The sequence below is a fragment of the Chrysochloris asiatica genome, unplaced genomic scaffold (genome assembly GCF_000296735.1).
Source record: "Chrysochloris asiatica unplaced genomic scaffold, ChrAsi1.0 scaffold00009, whole genome shotgun sequence".
Lineage (NCBI taxonomy): Eukaryota > Metazoa > Chordata > Mammalia > Afrosoricida > Chrysochloridae > Chrysochloris > Chrysochloris asiatica.
In genome coordinates, this window is record NW_006408527.1 from 451,652 (window position 1) to 473,038 (window position 21,387).

The 21,387-nt window shown below is 36.1% G+C and overlaps 1 protein-coding gene across 1 annotated transcript in view; it reads left to right on the top strand.

Moving 5' to 3' along the window:
* The window catches only part of USH2A (Usher syndrome 2A (autosomal recessive, mild)), a 1,370,557-nt gene that overhangs the window by 358,124 nt on the left and 991,046 nt on the right, over positions 1 to 21,387 (top strand). The window contains 1 exon segment of the mRNA XM_006834191.1: positions 1,152 to 1,315. Within this exon segment, the coding sequence (XP_006834254.1) occupies positions 1,152 to 1,315 (164 nt within the window).

Sequence of the window (21,387 nt, forward strand, 5' to 3'; positions counted from 1 at the left end):
GTGTTGAGTGATTACCCAAGAGTTCACACGGTAAAAGTTGAAGTGGGGTAAAGTAACTGTATCCATCCACTATCTTTATTGGAAAATCTAGGTGAGCCCATTTAATGTTGCTTAAATGTACCCTATAGAGAGCCCCCATTTAAAGATGAGTGGTCTTCTTACATGCACTGCTTTTGCTTCTCTAATGCATTATGGTGCCAAAATTGCTTATCCTAATCAATGCCTTTGGCACAGGCTAAGTGATTGAATAATTGACTCCAAGGAAACAGGTTTCAGTTTCTATTACGGCAAAATGCCAGGACAGTAATTTTTACAGGTAACTTTGGGTCTAATAAATTTAAGTCGGAGGAAGTTATCTCATTATACAAGTATTTGTATCCTTAACATCTTTTCATAAATCAGAATAACATTCTAGTTTCCAGTCATTCTGAAAAATGGGTTTAGTTTAGTGCATCAAATAGAAAATGAAAATATAAACTGTATTAAGGAAACATATGTTTTTTTAAACATATGTCCCTCAGACTATAACTCTGTATGATCTTAGTGAAACTTAGTCTTAATAAGACAAATGATAGAATTTCAAGATTTCTTTGTGAGAACAATGGCTATCCTGTCCCATTTTCTATTTCACAACTGGATAGTTTCTTGAAAAGATCACTTTATGGGTACCTAATCTGAATTTTTAGAGTTCTGGTGTGACCCCATACGATAAGCACCGGACAGCTAACCTTAAGGTAGGTGATTCAAACCCACCAGGTGCTCCTTGGAAACTCTATTCATGGTCCCTATGAGTCAGAAATGTCTTAACAGCACTTAACAACAATAAAAATAATTTTTTTTAGCTGACAGGAGAACTGCTTTTATGAGAAAGCAAAATGTACAGTATTTTTTAACAGAACAGCAGGTATTCAAAATAATCAATATGATACCTTTGCCATCAGTTAGTTTACACAGGCGAGGTGTCACATAGGTTTTACCCTGAGGACCTTTATGTGTTTTATCTTATTTTATTTTGTGTTTTCTTGTTTGGCTTGAGCATCCTTTTTAATAAATTGGGTAAAAGCAATGTTATTGACAGGTATAACTTAAAACACTATGAATTATTGATCAAAATACTATTCTTTTTGATGGTGTCTTTGTGTTGTTTTCAGATGCCAGCCTTGCAATTGTCATGTCTCAGGAGCCTTGAATGAAAGCTGTCATTCTGTCACGGGTCAGTGTTTCTGTAAACGATTTGTCACTGGCTCAAAGTGTGATGTGTGTGTTCCCAGTGCAAGCCATTTGGATGTCAACAGTCTATTGGGTTGAAGCAAAAGTAAGTGAACTCTGGCCCTGAGTTGGCATATGAAGCAGTACCATGCAGGAGAAAGTATCTTGCTGTTTTCTTTCTCCACTTAGAACCTATCAGAAAGGCTGAGGTACAATGTAAGGAAATTTATGCAAGAAAAAATATATACTAAATGAAATTTGTGCTATTTTATTGATAAGATCATTTAAATATGTTTATAGCAGGAAATTTACAAAGGTTTGTGGAAATGAAATCACCATAGAGTGAGATCCAATTCCTGGCTTTCCTAGAACATGGACTTTCAACAGAAACGATCAGGATAATCCCAACAAACTGAAATTTGCAGTTTTCTATGACAAATAGAAGATTTATCATTATACATTGTGAGTTTGTATATCATCACCATCTCTCCCCCCAATATATGGGTTATTGTTGTTGTTAAGTGCCATCGTATAGCACTTACATGACTCTGGTTCTGACCCAGAGCAACCCTCTATATGGGTTTCCAAGGAGCGCCTGGTGGGTTTGAACCACCAGCCTTATGGTTAGCAGTCAAGTGCTTATCCTACAGTAACACAACAGGACTACACTGTATAGAGTCTTAATAATGAAATATTTTTTGTTGTTTATTGTTACTATGCTATTATTATTATTTATTATAGTATATTACTTATTCCAGAGTCCTGGTATGATGCTATAGGGTACTGGCTCAAACTTACCAGCTGTTCCTCAGAAACCACGTACAGGGTCTCTATGAGTTGGAACTGACTGGAGAACTGACTTAACAACAATTACTTATTCTAATTTTGATACTCTTTTCTTATTGTATGGAATGTATGGATTAAGTTGTATGGATTGTTAAAACATGTTTCTCATCAATATTGTTGAACTTCTTTAAGCCAATAATGATATATTAGTATCTTTTAACTATCTTACCTCCATACCATTCTTTAATGCCTTCAATTCACCTAGACTCCAATGATTTTATAACATAGTAAAGATTCCTTATATTTCCTTCACAACTGTGTATGCCTACCTGGGGAATATATAGTTAGGAGTCCTCTACAGTATACTATGCAATACATATTCTCCTTGGGGTTTCCAGAGACTGTGTCTAGGAAATGCCACAAATTATGATGGTTGGTTGGTTATGTGCTGTGAAGTCAGTTCCGAATCATGGAGACCCTGTGAAAGGTTTCTGAGGCTGTAAATCATTATGGGAGCAGAAAGCCTCATCTTTCTCTCAGGTTATGATTGTTGTTGTTATTGTTAAGTGCTGTCGAGTCGGTTCCGACCCATAGAGACCCTGTACAGGGTTTCCGAGGGTGTAAATCTTTACGGGAGTAGAAAGCCTCATCTTTCTCTCGCGGAGTGGCTGGTAGTTTCAAACCGCTGATCTTAAGGTTCACAGCCCGATTCGTAACCACTACACTACAGGTTATGATAGGTGCCCACAAACTAGCATTCCTGGAATTGAGCTTTGTTCTTTCAGGGGAGAGAGAAATAAGCAAAAGAAGATTGTATCCATAGCGCTTGTACTAGATTTTTGAGGTAATGGAAGGCAATATATAGTTAATGATTAATATGATTTATTCAGATTTTGAATTGTTGTAGTCTTTCTTCAGTATTTTGTGTTTCCACAACATCACTGGATTTTAGTATATACCATCTGCAAAGGAAAACTTGAAATATTTGTGTTTCTTTTGGGAATAAAAGCAACCTAAACACAAATTCCACCACTTGTCTGTCAGTTTGTCCTACTGTGGTGGCTTGTGAGTTGCTGTGATTCTGGAAGCTATGCCACGGGTATAGCTTATGTGAAGGCTTACGATTGTGTGGATCATGACAAGTTATGGACAACATTGCAAAGTATGAGTATTCTGGAACACTTAATTGTGCTCGTGAGTAACCTGTACATGGACCAAGAGGTAGTTTCTCGAACAGAACATGGGAACACTGGAAGGTTTAAAATTAAGAAAGGTGTACGACAGGGTTGTAGTCTTTCACCATACTTATTCAACCTGTATGCTGAGCAAATTATCCAAGAAGCTGGGTTCTATGAAGAAAAACGTGGCATCAGGATTGGAGGAAGACTCATTAACAACCTGCGATATGCAGATGATACAACCTTGCTTGCTGAAAGTGAAGAAGACTTAACATATTTACTGATGAATATCAAAGAGCACAGCCTTTGGTATGGATAGTGCATGTCAATATAAAGAAAACCAAAATCCTCACTAATGAACCAATAAACAACATTCTTATCAGTGGAGAAAAGATTGAAGTTGTCAAGGACTTCATTCTTCTTGGATCAACCATCAACACTCATGGAAGCAGCAGTCAATAATCAAACAGCATATTACATTAGGCAAATCTGCTGTACAAGACCTTTTAAGCTGTTGGCTTGAGGACTAAGGTGCGCTTGATGCTACCATGGTATTTTCAGTAACTTCAAATGCATGCGTAAGTTGGACAGTGAATAAGGAAGACTGTAGAATAATTGATGCTTTTGATGGCCAAACTTCGTCTCTCACACTTTGGACATATCGTCAGGAGGGACCAGTTGCTGGAGAAGGATATCATGTTTGGAAAGGTGGAAGGTCAGAAAAAAAGAGGAAGACCCCCAGCGAGATGGTTTGGCAAGTGGCAGCATCAGTGGGCTCAAGCATGGAACAATTCTGAGGTTGGCCCAAGACCAGACAGTGTTTTGTTCTGTTGTGCATAGGGTTGCTATGAGTCATTACCGACTCAGCACTTAACTACAACAACAACAAAATACAAATGTGTGTTTTGTTGGGCATTTATTTGGCATTTGTGATTCACTGATTAACTATGTAATGACTTGTTTTGTATGCAACATAAATTTTAGCATATTTCTTTTGAATGTGAATTGTAGATCATCTATCATAGAATTGTGACAGTATTAAATATCACATACCCAATTTTAACTACTCTTGATCAGTTCTACCACGAAGTTTGTATGAAAGTATTGACATCAGTTCTAAATTTTTGCTACCTATATTTCTGCACATGAGACATAGTCTAAGATTTATACACAGGGAAAATGGTATACTCTGGTCATTAAAAACTTTGCCTAAGTTTCTTAGTGGATGATGTTTAAGTACTTCCTTTTCTGGTCTAATCACTGTGGTCTTTCAAAATGCTTCTGATTTGTCATCATTCAAAAAACTTTTGCATCTTTAATTATTATTTCCTGGATATGTTCCTTTTGATTTTCTATCCTTTTAAATTTTTGATACTTAGCATTGAGTACATTCTTTAAACAACGTCTTTGTGTATGCGTGTGTGATTGTTGCTACTGCTGTTTTGTTTAACAACCATTTCTGGTGTGGTACTATAGGGGAAACAATGAACTGCTAGGTTAGTTTGAACTGCAAGGTGGATGGTTCAAATCCACTAGTCAATCCTCAGAAATCCTATACAGTGTCTCTATGAGTCAGAACTGACTCGGTAGTACCAAATAACAATGTAAAAAGTTAGTTCAATTTTGTCAGAAGTAATTCATTACAAAACTTAGGTTGAATTTCTAATTTCAAAGATACTCAGAACAGTCAGCAAGAGTGATAGAAATTCTGATAATATAAGAGAGTGAATGAGGGGAGCAAGTAATGTTGACCTTTGGGCCATGAGTGAAAGGTGTCAGCATTGTTTCCTTTTTCATCTTGGTTTTCACATCATACTTGCTCTTTTTTCTAGCAACGGTTGAAAACTCAATTCACATGCTATTGAAAGGGATGTAGTGCTACCTATTGTTTAAACTGTGAACTACCTCATAGTATTTTACTGTGCCTCCAACAGATATAAAAAATCTATGTTTCCTTTGAAAAGTCAGCATGTGTCATGGCGTCCATGGATTTGTAACTATTATTATAATTTTCCTTTCTTTAGAGGTCACATTTTGGGGGAGGAGTGGCAATAGTGACAGACATTGGGTTGAGAATTCTAGGCTACCCTTTACAGCATCCGGAAACATGAATTTAGATAAAATAGTTAGACGATTTTTTATAAAGTATCATTGAGTCAATTCTGACTTATAGTGATCCTCTATAGAGTTTCTAAGGAGCAGATGGTGGATTTGAATGGCCGATCTTGTAGTTTGCAGTGCTGCTCCTATAGCACCACACCAGGCTCCATTATTCATGGGATTGATTCATTTCTTTCCTATCAATAATTGTTTCATATTGTAAAAAATGAGAGCAATTTCCTTGATTGGAGAAGCAAAGCAAAATAGAAATTAAATAGTTCTGATGTCTTTATGCTTTCACACTGAATGATATTCCAGTTTGCCCTGGGCTTCTGGCCAACCAAAAGTTAACTTTAAAACAATTTCACACATAACTTTAAAACAATTTCACACATAAATACACAGATACCGATATATATGTATATAAAATTTGTTTTTAACCAGTCATACATAACTCGTGTGTTTTAGTTTTGGGGACATTGTTCTCACTATTATGTTTATATTTGGTCATATATCCATCTTTTTAAAATTCACATTTTCCTACATCTGTTACTAGAGCCTCTTAGAACCCTTTTTAAAAGCATCTTTATTGAGGTAGAGTTTCTAGATTAATGAATCAATTTGAAGTATACAGTTTAGTAATTTTTTAGTAGTACAAGCATCACTACAATCCAAATGTAGAATTATCCTATCATTCCAGAAAATAGTTTCTTTTTGTGCATTTTAGTCAACTACCCACTCAAACAAACTTCTATCCCCAAACAGCTAGTTTTTTTGATGCTGTAATTTTGCATTACCTAGAAATTTTACGTAAATGTAATTATGTAATAATTCATATCTTGTGTCTGACTTTTTTTTTTTTTCACTTACCATGTCTCAGTAGATTGTTACTATAATTTCTGAAGAATATTCCACTTTCAGGGTCGCTATGGGTTGGAACACACTTGACTGCACTTAACAACAAAAATTCCATTTTCTTGAAATATAGCATTTTATTTCTTGAGCAGTTGGTAGGCATATCAATTATTTTTGTAGTTGTTATTAGGTGCCATAGTGTCAATTTTGACTCATAGTGAACCCGTATGACAGAGTCGAATGGTCCCATAGGGTTCTCTAGGTTGCGATCTTTCTAGAGAGAAGATAGTGAAGTCTTTCTCTCACAGAGCTGCTTGATAGATTCAAACCACCAAACTCTCAATTCGCAGCAGTGCTTAATCGTTTCACCACCAGGGATCTGTAGGTTGTGTCTACTGTTTGGCTATTATGAATAATGTTCGCATGAACATATGGATGTATTTTGTTATACGTCCAATGGATATCTTTGTGTGGAAAGATGTTTTATGTTTCTTGGGTATACCTAAGAATGAAAAAACAGCTACCTTGTATATTGAATGTGTTTTAAAATTAAAAGTAAAGTTACCAAACTATTTTCCATTATGACTAACTACCATTTTACTTTCTGACTGCAGTGCCTAGAAGATCAAGTTTCTTTATAGTCTCTGCAATACTTGCCATTGGGTATATTTCATTATAGTCATCTCGTGGGTGTATATTGGTGGTCTCTTTTAGGTGTTCATATAGATCATTTATATTTAAAGTGATTCTTGATATGGCTTGATTAATCTCTACCCTTTTAGTAACTGTTTTCTACTTGTTACATTTATTTTGTATTTCTTCATTTTATAAAAATCTGTCTCTCAGTTTCTACATTTTCTGATTTTACTCATGCATTCCTTGAATCCACTCACTCTTAGAACATTCATTGTATTTCTCTGAAATTTATTTTATGGTTGTCCTAGGGCTTGCAGTGGATATTAAAACTAATTTATTCACTTTCAAATAAAACTATTCCATTTCATAAATGGAGCCCTGGTATGGTGCTGCAGGTTAATGCACTAGACTGCAAGCTGTGTTGAACTGCAAGATCAGGAGTTCAAGCTCACCAGCTGCTCCTTGGAAACCCTATACAGAGTCGTTATAAGTCAGAACTGACTCAACGGCACTTAACAACAATGGCAATACTTCATAAACTGTACAGATAACATACAATATTCTCATTTCCTTTCTCACATTCCTAACAGCATTGCTGACTTTCACTTTGCTTATCTATATGCTATTATTGGAGCATGGTGACTCTGTCACTTAAGCACTGTACTGCCAACCACAAGGTCCGCAGTTCAAGCCCACCAATCACTCGGTGGAAGAAAAATGAGGCTTTCTGCTCCCACAAAGACTTAAAATTGAGAGAAAGAAAGAAATCTATTGTTAATTATGAGGGTGAGTCAAACAGTATCTGGACTCTGGCTATAGAATTTATTTTAATCAATTTTCAGAAAAGGCAAACACATCATTTTTTAAACATAATCTTGCTTTTCAGTAAACTTTGTCCATCTGGCAACATGCTTTCATATTTCCTAATTTAAATGTTTTAAGCTGAGCTGTAAACCACGAATGCACTGCTGCCTGCACTTCTTCATCAAAGGTGAATCTTTGTCCCTGAAGGGCTGCTTTCAAGGGAGCCAAACAGGTGAAAGTCGGATGGAGCAAGATCAGGACTATGATACCTTAAAACAAAGTTTTTGCAGATAATGTTCCAACACTGGCCCTTGGGGATTCCAGAAAACTGTAGCATCAATTTTCCAACTGGTGGTTGACTTTTGAACTTTTTCTTGGTCAATGGTTGAGGATGTTTTTATTCTACACTCTGTCGCTTACTTTCATACTGCTGCTGATGAATCCATGTCTCGTCACCAGTAACATTTGTTTTTTAATGAAACCTTTACCTTCCTATGAGTAGAGGTCCAAATTTTATTTGCAGATGCCCAAACAATTCTGTTTGTGCTTCTCCATGAGTTGTTTCGGTACCCATCTTACATAAGCATTCCAAAACCCAAGTCTATTGTGCATTATTTCATAGGCAGAACCTTGTCTGGTTTGAAAATGATTTACCACATAATCTACTGTTATTTGTCTATTCTATAGAATCATTTCATGTGCACACTTAATGTTGTCATCAGCCATGGATGTGGACGAGTGCTTTAATATACTCAGAGTACGGATAGTTTTTGACTCATCTTCATACTTTGTATCATGTCTAACAATATGTTGACAAATCCATGTTCATGCATATTTGCACATATGTTTGCTTCTAAGGCTTTATGCTTTTAACTCTTACATTTAGTTCTTCAATCCATCTTTTCTTACAGTACAAGTATATATAACATGTGGCATTTCAATAGGTTTGCAAGTACAATTTAGTAGAACTAATGACATTTATCATATTGGACAAGTTTCAACACTATTTGTTTTCAAAATTTTCAATCACCCTTGACAGAAAGTCAGTACCTCTTAGATAGTGCCCCACCCCCCTTTTTAGGTCTCCTTTTTGTGCCTGGTAATTAGTATAAAACTCTGTTCTCAATATGTTTGTCAATTCTGGATGGTTCATATCAGTGGGATTATACAGTGTTTTTTCTTCTTCATCTGACCTATTTCACTTACAATAATAATTTATATGTTGTAGCATGAATCAGAACTTCATTTCTCTTTATGGCTGAATAGTATTCCATTGTTTCTATAAGCTGATAGACATTTAGGTTGTTTCCGCTTTGGACTCTTGTACATACATCTACTCCTCACTTATTGCCATGATTTGGTTCCAAAGACCAGGGTGTTAATGTGAAAAGTTGATATGTAAAAATGAAGGACTATCACATCAGAGCACAAAGTAGAGAATGAGTGCATCATTACATAACTGCCAAATGATATTCTTATAGAACTTCCAATTTACACCATCACACAATGGCAAAACCTCCGAAAATCATGATGCAGCCAAGTTGACATATAATCTTAACCAGCAGTGGTAGGTTTGAACCATCAACCATGCAGTTAACAGTACGATGCATAACTCACGGCACCATCAGGGCTTGTAATTTGGTCTGTGTTGTTGTCATTAGGTGTTGTTGAGTTGCCTCTGACTCACAGCGACCCTCTGCATAATAGAAGACACACTGCCCAATCCTGTGCCAATCCTCAGAATTGTGATTACATTTGAAGTCATTGTTGCTACCACTGTATCACTGCATCTCATTAAGGGTCTTCCTCCATTTCTGTGACTCTTCACTTTACCAAACATGATGTCCTTCTCCAGAGACTGGTCCTTCCTAACTATATGTCTAAAGTACGAGAAATGAACTCTCGCCATCTTTGCTTCTAAGGAAATTTCTGGCTGTATTTCTTCTAGGACAGATTAGTTGTTCTTGTGTAAGTTCACGTTATGTTCAGTATTCTTCACTAACACAATAATTCACCTGCATCAGTTTTTCTATCATCTTTTTTGGTAATTGTCCAACTTTTATATGCATATAAGGCAATTGAAAATATCATGGCTTGGGTCAGGCACACCTCAGTCCTCAAAGCAATGTCTTTCCTCTTTTACACTTTAAAGAGGTCTTTTTGCAGCAGATTTGCTTAATGCAATAAGTCATTTGATTTCTTGATTGTTGCTCACATGATCATTGATTGTGAATCCAATCAAAATGAAGTCTTTAACAACTTTGATGTTTTCTCCATTACTCATGATGCTATTTATTGGTGCAGTTGTGAGGATTTTTGCTTTCTTTACATTGAGGTAAAATCCATACTAAAAGCTGTAGTCTTAATCTGCATTAACAAGTATTTTAAATTCTCTTGGCTTCAAGCAAGCAAGGTTGTGTCATTGACATATTGCTGATGTTAGTGATGCCACATTTATCTTCATATAATCCAGCTACTCTGATTATCGGTCAGCATTCAGGCTGAAAAAGTATAATCTGAGGATGCAACCTAGATATACACTTTTCCTGATTTTAAACCACTCACTGTCCCCTTGTTTTGTTCTAATAACTAACTGCCTGTTGTTCTATGTACAGGTTCCTTAGGAGCACAATTAATTGTTCTAGGATTCTCATTCTTCACAATGTTACCCATCCTTTGATACTATAATGCACACTGTTGAATGTCTTTTCAAAGTCAATAAAGCACAAGTGAACATCTTTCTGATATTCTTTGCTTTAGGTTCATGACCTCTTCTAGGTCCATGATCTCTTCCAAATTCAATTTTAATTTCTGGCATTCCCCTGTCAACACATGGCTGCAACCATTTTTTAATTACCTGCAGCAAAATTTTATTTGCATGTGATATTAATGATATTGTTCCAAGATTTCCATATTCTCTTGGGTCGCATTTTGGGGAGAGTGTACACAAATATAGATATCTTCCATTTGGCCAGGTAGCTATCCTCTAAGTTTCTTGGCATAAGTGAGTGAGCACCTCCAGTGCTGCATCAGTTTGTTGAAAGATTTCAATTTGTATTCCATCAGTTCCTGGAGCCTTGTTTTTCACCAATGCTTTCAGTACAACTTGGACTTCTTCCATCAGTACCATTGGTTCTTGATCATATGCTATCTCTTCAAATGGTTAAACATTGACCAGTTGTTTTTGATACAGTGACTCTGTTTACATTTCATCTTCTTTTGATGCTTTCTGTGTAATTCATTATTTTGCTCATTGTTGTTAAATGTAAGTTCCAACTCACAGTCACCCTGTAAAGGGTTTCTGAGGAGCAGCTGGTGAATTTGAATTGCTGATGTTGCAGTTCTAACCAATCTTGTGGTCTGATGCTTATCTTACAAAATCACACCAGGACTCGATTTTGCTCATAGAATCTTCTCATTTGAATTTTTCTTCAGTTCTTTCAACTTGAGAAATGTTGAGCATGGTTTTTCCTTTTTGTTTTCTAATACCAGCCTGAACTTGTATATGAATAATTGGTGATCCGTTCCAGTCTGCTCTGTTCTTTTTTTGGCTATGATATTGAGCTTCTCCATCATCTTTTCTCACATATGTAATCAATTTTAATACTGTGCATTCCATCTGGTGGGGTCCATGTGTTTAGTTGCTGTCTATTTTGTTGAAAAAACGTATTTGGAATGAAGAAATCATTGGTTTTACAAACTTCTATCATGCGATCGCCAACATTGCTTCTATCAACGAGGTCATATTTTCCAACTACTTCCTTTTTGTTACAAGTTTCTCATTCCAATCATGTAATTTTTAATGCATCTTGATTGTGTGTTTGATCTTTTTCAAACTGCAGAAGTTGATAGAACTCTTGTATTTCTTCATCATTGTCTTTTGTGTCTAGTGCATAAACTTGAATAATAGTCTTATTAACTGGTTTTCCTTTTAGGTGTATGAATATTATTCTATCACAGCCAGCATTGTACTTACAGACTTAGAAGTGCTCATTTTGAGAATGAATGTAATGACATTCCTCTCCCGTTTGTTGTTCCCAGCATAGTAAATCATATAATTTCCTAATTCAAAATAGACAATACCATTCCATTTCACCTCACTAATCCCTAAGATATGGATCTTTATGCATTCAGTTTCATCTTTTATGACTTCCAAAATTCTTAGATTTATATTTCATACTTCCATGAATTTTCCAATTATTAATGGATGTTTGCAGCTGTTTCTTCTCGTTTTGAATTTTGCTCCATCAGCAAATGAAGATCCTAAAGTTCTGTTCAGTCTTACTCATGAAGATCAACTCTACTTTCAGGAGGCAGTTGAATTTTGAATGCTTTCCAATTCGAAAGGCTCATCTTCCATGATTATATCAGGCAGTGTTCCACTGCTATTCATAAAGTATTCAGTGGCTAACCTTTCAGAAGTAGTCCATCTCTCCTTCCTAGGCTGTGCTAGTCTAGAAACTCTACTGAAACCTATCCTTCAGGGGTACCCTGCCAGTATTAAAAGTACTGATGGTATAGCTTCTAACATCACAGCAACACAAGCCACCATAGTGTGAAAAACTGACAGATGAGTGGTAGTAATTGGTCTGCTGTTGTGTGCCATCAAGTTGGTTCTGACGCATAGCAAATCTGTATAGGGATTTCTAAGATCAGATGATGGATTTGAACAGCTGACCTAGTTCTTACCAGTCCAGTGATTATTCTGTAGTGCCATATTAGGATCTATAGCATTGTTCAAATCTGCCATTTCCCCAGAACTTTGATCTAGATGCTCCATCCATTATTGAAAGTGGTATATTAAAGTCTATAACTATTCTAGAACTGTATTTCTCTCTTTGGTCCTGTCAGTGATTGCTTTTACATGTTTTGGCTTTGATGTTAGATGAATATATCTTTATAATTGTTATATATTCTTGATATGTTGACACTTTTATTATTATACCCTTCTGTGTCTCCTGTAATATATTTTGATTAGTATCTAGTTTTTCTGATATTAAGAATGGCATTGTAGCTTTTTTTTTGGTAAGTGTATGGAATATTTCTTTCCATCCTCTCATCTTCAATTGAATAGTGTCTTTTTGTCTAAGATGTGTCTCTTATAATCAGCATGTAATGGAATCTTTTTTTTTTTTAAATCTGTTCTGCCATTCTCTGGCTTTAGATTAGAATTTTTAATACATATACATTTATAGAAATTACTCATAAGGAATAATTTACTTTTGCCATTTTATTGTTTGTGAGTTTGATACCTTTCTTATCCTTCAATACCAATGACATTTGTGTTTTCTTTCTTTCTTTTTTTTTTGTAGTGAACCATTTTAATTTCCTTTTACTTTCTTTTTGTATATTCATTTTTTTAGCCATTTCTTTATAGCTACCATAAGAATTGGATTTGATATGTGACATTTATAACCAACTGGTTTAAATTAACACCTACTTAACATAGAAAACATGTCAAAGAGTAACATACAAAAACTATATTCCTATCATGCCCCTTTCCTCCATTGTATTGTTATTTTCATCTATTACATATTTATATACTGTGTGTCCTATATTTATATTTCATACAAAATAAGTATGCATCTATACTTATTATTTTTTTTATGAATTTGTCGTTATAAAACGTGATGGGCATACCTAGAATTAGAAAACTTAAATCTGTTCTTTATACATGTCCATAAAATCATCTTTAAGTAGAGATTTTTTTTTTAACCTACGCATGTTTGAAAGTTGTCTAGTTCCCTTTCTTTTCCATCTTTGCAGATTTATTTATAGTTTACCATTGTTCAGAACAAATAATATTCCTTTGCCATTCCTATAAGACCTTTCATGTGATAATATCCACCCTAACTTTAATTAATCTGAGAATGTCTTCATTTCACCCTCATTCTTGAAGGGCATGTTTGTTGGGTATAGAATTCTTATTTGACAGTTCTTTCTTTAAACACTTTCTATATTTCACTGCCTTCGGCCTCCAAGTTTTCTGAGGAGGAATTGGCATTTATCTTATTGAAGTTCTTTGCTGTGGAACAGTTTGCTTCTTTCTTGCTGCTTTCAGGATCCTCTGTCTTTAGTTTTTGAGAGATATATTATGTATGTCTCACTGCAGATCTTTTTTAGTTCATCCTACTTGTATTGTGTTGGGCTTCTTGGATGTGTAAATTCATGTACTTCATCATATTTGAAATTTTTTCTTTTAAATATTCTATCTGACTTCTTTCTTTCTGGTCTCTTTCTGGTCTTCCTGTCATGCATATGTGATTTGATTGATAGTGTTCTTTATTTCCATTGGTTAATACTCAGCAGTCTTGAAACTTCTTTCTGCTTGCTCTTCAAATTCTGTGATTTCAGATACCTTGTTCTCATTTACCAAAGTCTTACTGATTTGGTTTTCTGCCACTTCAAATCTGCTGTTAATTCATTCCAATATGTTTTTTATTTTAGTTATTGCATCTTTAATTCTAGTATTTCTTTTTGGTTTTTAACTAATCATTCTTCTTATACTTCATTAATTTATCTATATTCTATTTATCTTTTCATTTATTTTCTTGTTTTGTTTATGCATCATATACTATAGCCCTAAGTCTGTGGTTTTCTTTGAATTTACTTAATGTTGCTATTTTAAATTCTTCTAATCTGTTTAATGGAGTCCTGGTGTGGTGCTGTGGATTAATGTACCAAACTGCATAGACGTTTGAACTGCAAGGTCAGCAGTTCAAGCTCACCAGCTGCTCCTTGGAAACCTTATATAGGGTCGCTATGGGTCGGAACCGACTCAACGGCACTTAACAACAACAATCTGTTTAATATCAGGACTCTACAGAGTTGATTTCTCCCTCTTCATCTTGTTCTTTTTGAAGGGACCACCATTTTCAGTTTCTTCTAGCACCTTGTCATTTATTTTTCTTGAGTCCAGGACATTAGACTAATAATGTGTTAACTTTCTCAATTCCCCATATACATGGTACTTAAGAAAGTGCTAAATTCTGCAAGTAGCAATTATAAAGGCACAGCTTTCAGTCTTTGCTCACTGCTCTTTCCCTTGACCTTTTTAGAACTTAGGTTCAGGCAAACCATTGTTTCAGCTCTGTGGCAGTTCAGAAGAGCAAACACCAGAGGGGAAGAAGTAGGGAGAATGGATGCAGTAAATTTTCTACAATTTAAACTTTGTCTTTATTCATCCTTATATCATTTATTTGCCTTTTGACTAACACTTAGTATAAATTGTGTCCGATTTTGCTTCAGTGTGTGGCTCCTTGCTGTACTCCTTTGCCTAAATTTTCAGAGTATTTAAAGGGATGAGTATTGATTTGTAGTTGCTTTTATTGGTTTTCACATAGGGAGGATCAGGATCTTATACCTGCTTTGCTACCCTCTTCCAAGAAGTTATCCTGTGATCCATTTTTATTTTTTTTTCAGTAGTGTGAGGTGCGGGCCCAAGTCCATTCTTTTTTTTTTTCAAGTTTTTATTGTGAATTGAGTGAAAGTTTACAAGGTAGATCATCAGTTTTACATTCAACGAATCATATATTTTGTTTCATAACAATGATTATAATCCCCCTCCATGTACTATCAGGTAACAGTATTCTCTCTGTTCATTTTAGCTCTTTTGGTGGGGGGAGGACTCTTTGTGTTTCTTGGAACTGTAAATTAATATTTTACATAAAATGTGTGTGAAGTTTAGACCAGTACATCCTTTCTCTGTATTTTCTCATGTCTGAGGCTCCCATTCCCAGTACACACATGTTCTTTCATGGTACATTGGGTATTTCTTTCATGTTTCTGAGACTCTGCTCATTTTCCATCCAATTTGCATTGTATAAATCCCATTGCTGAATTAAAAAATACTCTCTATTGTTCTTTCTTTAAGTTTGCTGCCTTTTTATTCTGTTGTTTCAAATCTACCATGGAGCCCATTTGGTGAAGTTTTCATTTCACTTACTGTACTGATCATCTCTGATAGTTGCTCTACACAGAACTTCTATTTTCTTATAGAAGTTATTTTTTTATAGTCACCATGATCACATTTTTCTTTAATTTTGAACATACTGCTTCATTCAGTACTGGAAAACACTCAGAGTATGTTTCTATGGACTGATTTTTTTTTTTCCCCTGAGTATGCATCAGATGCTTAAATGTCTTATAATTTTCTGTTGAAGACTACACATTTATGTTGTTAAATTTTATTTTTAGTAACTTGCATGGAATTAAATTGTGCGAAATATTCTTCACTGCTATGTGCAGCTGCTTGATACCTTTACTCAGTTTTCTTAATTTTAATATTTACTTTTAGCCTGGCTTCCTAGAGGTCACCTCTGTGTCTGGAAATCTTAGTGATAAGGAAATAATCTGGGTAGAGTTTGTTCCCAAATGCCTCCAAAACAAATGGCTTGTGATATTCTATATGTGTGAGGGTGAGGAATGCATTAGAAATTGCAGCTAGTTCTGTTTTTCATTTAGTATTTATGCTTCACTGGACTTTCTTGCCTTTTCACCTCATTTGCATAATTCCCAGTCTAACAGGGATTTGTGAAGAGTTTATCTCCTCCTTGTTCTTTTGATGACTTTCTTGTTGCCAAGAACTCCGTCTTTATTCTATGGCAAATTCACCTCTCAACTCAACTAAGAGTGCATTTTCAGGCTAACAAAATTCTGGATTGTCATTTCTTCCCAGCTGAGTCTGCCACATTTAGCCAACAAAGCTATAGGTTTTTGCTTCTCATTCTATGTTAAATCGGCATCGTCTGGTATCAAAAATATCAAATATACTTTTAGCCTGGTTTCTCCAAATCCATTTGCTGTCAAGGTAGTGTTGACTCACAGTGACCAATAGAATAAGAGTAGAACTGTCCCACAGGGACTCCAAGGTTTTCAGTCTTTGCAGAAACAGACTCCCATATCTTTCTCAAGCAGTCGACCTTTCACTTAGTAGCCTAGCACTTCCAAGACTTCTTAGCTAGCCTTACTCTAGCTAATATGCACAGCAGCTATAGAGGTAAGGATATGTAAATAGCCCTCAACAAAAACATCACAGATTCCAGGTGTTCTTATTCAACACTGTAGCAGTTTTCCAAGAATGAATGCTTTTCAATTTGTTCATTTTCTTTGCTTAATTTTAAGCTTTCCACTTATGTTTTAACAGTTTGGTCCAGTTTTATATGACTAAACTTTTTACATTGTCATGACAGTAAACAAGGATGGCTAGACTTCATCTCACATACTTTGACATGTTATCAGGAGGGACTAGTTTCTGGAGAAGATATCATGCTTAGCAAAGTAGAGAATCCGTGAAAAAGAGGAAGACACTCACTAGAGTGGATTATTGACAACAGTGACTGCAACAGTGGGTTCGAACACGACAACAATTGTGAGGATGGCATAAAACAGGGCAGTGTTTTGTTCTGTTGTGCATAAGGTGCTATGAGTAGGAACCCACATGACAACACCTAAAAACAATTACCAAAGGAGTCCTTTCCCATTCTTAGGGATGTAAGAATAGAGACTCTGTTATATATAACACAGAGAAAAATGTTGATAGTTTACCTAGCAACATTTCTCTCTCTCCTTATTTTATCCTAAAAGATAGACACAATCATCCCTTATTTTTCATAAATTAGAAAAGGTCCGGAGAGTCAAAAAGAAATTTGTTATTTGCATAAAAATGCAGTAAACAAATTCAATGTTTTCTACACATACAATACAGGGGCATACATTACATTTCTCTGGTCTATAGCATTCTCACCCCCATTTTCTGAGTTGTCCCTCCCCCACTAACATAAACTCATTGCCCATTAAGGTTCTTAATAAATTTTTGAGTTGCTGTTGTCACTTTGATTCCATTTACTAGTTAAACCAAACCGTCCTTCAGTGGATATTTTTTATATAAAGTTCTAAGATTATCTCAGGATAATAGTTTACAGGGTTCATCCAGCATTCATGGCTCTAGAGTCCATGAGAATTTGACATTTTATTCTGCATTTCCCCTTTAAGTATCTATGATCCAGAAGTTTGGTAATGATATCAAGCATCACCATCCAGTTTTTTGAATCTCACGGCAAAAGAGGCAGTTGTTCATGAAGACAATTAGCCACATAGTCCATAATCTCCTGCTGTTTCTGACTCTGCTTCTCCCTCTGTTGTCACAGGTAAAGAGAAATCTAAATAGTCATGTTTGGATAGCTGCTTGAAAGCTTTTAAGATTCTAGGCACTTACTTATGCATCGAACTAGGAACTATAACTGAATCAACAAACACATTCTTAGGCACTCTTGGCAATTTTGATGAAATATGTGGATAACGTCTCAAATTTCTAATTTTGGTTCAAGATATCTCATGCCCAGGATTTTATATTTGTTCTTGGTGGTCGTGGTTATGTACCGTGAAGTCATTTCTGACTCATCGTAACCCTTTACAGGGTTTCCGAGGCTGTAAAATTTTATGAGAGCAGAAAGCCTCATCTTTCTCCTGTGGAACAGCTGGTAGTTTCGAACTGCTGACCTTAAGGTTCGCAGCCCAATCCGTAACCACTACAGCAACAGAGCACCTTATATTTGTTCTTAGAGTGTGTCATATATTTAAGTAAAAGGGAACCTCTGTGTATTGACCTCAACTTATGTCATAATAACGAGGTGAAGCAAGTTAATCCAAAAAAGTCCATCATAACCAACTCAAACTTATATATATATCCTGTTGTTTTGAAACCAGCCCAAATAAACAGATTTTTTTAGCCACTAAGAGCCTGCCTGCTTTACATATCTTGTGAAACTGTCCCAGTATTTGCTAGCCTTAGATAAAGGAAAACCTGTAATTATGTTGTTGTTGTTAGGTACTATCAAGTCGGTTTCAACTCATAGCAATCCTGCATAGGGTTTCCATGGAGCAGCTGGTGTGTTTGCACCACTGACCTTGCAGTTAGTAATACAGTGCTTATTCTATGGTATCAAACCCTCTAGTTAAATTTTTGTTGTTGTTAAATACTGCTGAGTTGGTTCCAATTCATAGGGACCCTATTAGGGTTTCTAAGGAGTATCTAGTGAGCTTGAACCGCTGACATTTTGGTTCAAACCGACCTTGCAGTGCAGTGCATTAACCCACAGTGCACATCAGGACTCCCCTGTGATTATGGTGTTGTTAAGTACTGTCAAGTTGATTCTGACCCATAGTGACCCTGTATAGAATTTCCAAGGAGCAGCTGGTAAGCTTGAACCACCAACCTTGTGGTGCAAACCAACTTTGCAGTCCAGCGCTAACCCGCAGCACCACACATTGTTGTTGTTGTCAAGTGCCATCGAATCAATTCCAACCCATAGTGACCCTGTATAGGGTTTCCAAGGAGTAGCTGGCGAGCTTGAACCGCCAACCTTGCCTTTCAAATGGCTTTGCAATCTGGCGCATTAACCCACAGTGCCACACCAGGACAATGCTGATTTTCTTCAGAGCTCTCTGACTTACAGACTCCCTATCTTGCTGCAGGTATATATAAGCTCTTCCTCTCTCTACTTCCCTGCCTGCAACTTCCTTGAGTTTTTCATACACTTTTCCCTTTCTGGCCAGCCCATGCACTGTTGGCCTCTGGAAGACCTTCTGCTGTGAGGAATCCACCGCCTCATGGCTTTCAGTCATCAACTCCTGTAAATAGCTTGCTGGGCAGAGCTATGTCATGGTCATATTGTTTTTCTTGATCCCTCAAATTCCATCAAACTCACCATATAGTAGTGCTGAACCATAAAAAAACTTAAGGTCTGTGAAAATTCTCATTTCACAAACATGTGCTATTTATTTCTACTGTGAGTCAGACAAGGCTGTAGATAGAGATGGTCATAACAAGTAATCAACTTTAAACATTTCAGAAGGGCCTTTGTGTGTGAAGAACTTTTGTTGCCAGGGAAGTATCCATGCAATACAAGTCATTTTCTACATTTTTTGAATAAATGGACACATCTTCCTTGCTTTTTGTCATCCCCAAACTATATAACTATCTTACAAAAATAGCCCAAAGGTCAATTATGACTTCTGTAACTCTGAGAAGCATACAGAGCTTTAGATATAACCATTGTTGTTGTTGTTGTTGTTGTTAAGGGCTGTCATGTCAGTTCCAACTCATAACGACCCTGTATAGGGTTTCTGAGGACTAGCTGGTGAGCGTGAACCACTGATATTGCATTTCAAACAGGTTTTTCAGTTCATCACATTAACCCACAGCACCACATCAGGATCATTCACGAAATAAATGCTAAATGGACATGAATTGCAAGGCTCTTGGAGAAGGACGTCAATGGCACAGCCTTGGGCTCCATCATAACAACAGAGTTTAGAGACTTAAATTCAAATCCACAGACAGGATCAAATATGGTCAGAGTATAATCAATCAAAGTGACCATACCAAATATGGCTAACTCTTGAGTTCAAATACATAAGGTTACTATTTGGAAATGGTTCTGTTATCATGTGTTCTGTTGATTGTTGCCATGTGGCAAATGAAAAGTTGAAACAGAATATCACAGTGCAAATTCGAAAAATAGAAAGAAACAAATGACAAGTGAACCATGAGAGTATCTAGCTTGAATATTTTATGGAAATATAGTATGCATATTATAAGCCATGGGATCCTGGTGTGGTACTGTAAGATAAGTAATTGTCTGCAAGGTCGGTTTGAACCACAAAGTTGGCAATTTAAACTCTTTGAAAATAAAACTTTTGTATTTTGATTCATGCCAAACACATGCATTCATTACATTTTGGGAGTCTGAAAATTTTGGCCTGTGCTAGGCAGGGACTGCCTATGTGAGCAGAGCCCAATAAAAACAGTGAACACTGAGTTTCTAATGAACTTCCCTATTTGACAACATTTACAACTCCACTGGAGAGAACCTTTGAAACCAAGTACCTTGTTTCCTTAGAACTTTGCTCCATTTACCATTCCCCTTTGTTGAACTCTTTACCTTTTTGTTATAACAAATATTGGCCATGGATATGACTCAAATATATACTGAGTCTTGTGAATTTACAATAACTGAACTTTGGATTGTCTTTGACAACCTCCACTTAAATAATATAAGAACTTGGTTGTTAACATATCTCAGAGTATTTTATTAATACTTTAGGTTTCATTGTACTTGTCCTGCCCCTTTGAAAACTGATCCTTTAAAAAACTGTCTCTAAATTGCCCAATTTGAGCACATAATCACCCTTTTTCAGAGTCACACAATAATTGCAGCTATTGCACATAAAAAATATTGGTGATGATTTCATCAGTTGTTGGAAACAATACAACCAGAATGCTCCTTAGAAGCCAAGACAATATGTCTGTTCAACTTTGGCTAAATATCAGGAGGGACCTGTCCCAGGATAAGGACATCATGCATGGTAAAATGGAGGGTCAGTGAAAAAGAGGAAGACCCTCAGCGAGATGAACTGGTACAGTGGCAGCAGCAGTGGGCTCAAGTGTATCAACATTTGTGAGGTTGGTGCAGGACTGGGCAGTATGTTGTTCTGTTATGCAAAAAGTCTCTGAGTCGATGGCACCTAACAACTACAAAAGTTTAAACAATTGATTCAATTCTGTGCACACTTTTTTCCCCCCAAAAAAAGGATTAATTATTTTAAAACAAAGATGACATAGTAACCTATGCTGTTCAATGCTTATTGAATGAAAAAATGTGAAGAGATTGTTGTTAGGTGCTATCAAGTTGGCACCAATCCATAGCAACCTTATGCATAGTAGAATGAAACACTGCCCGATCCTGGGCCAACCTTACTACTATTGCCACACTTGAGTCCATTGATGCTGCCAATTGGTCAATCCATCTCGTTGGGG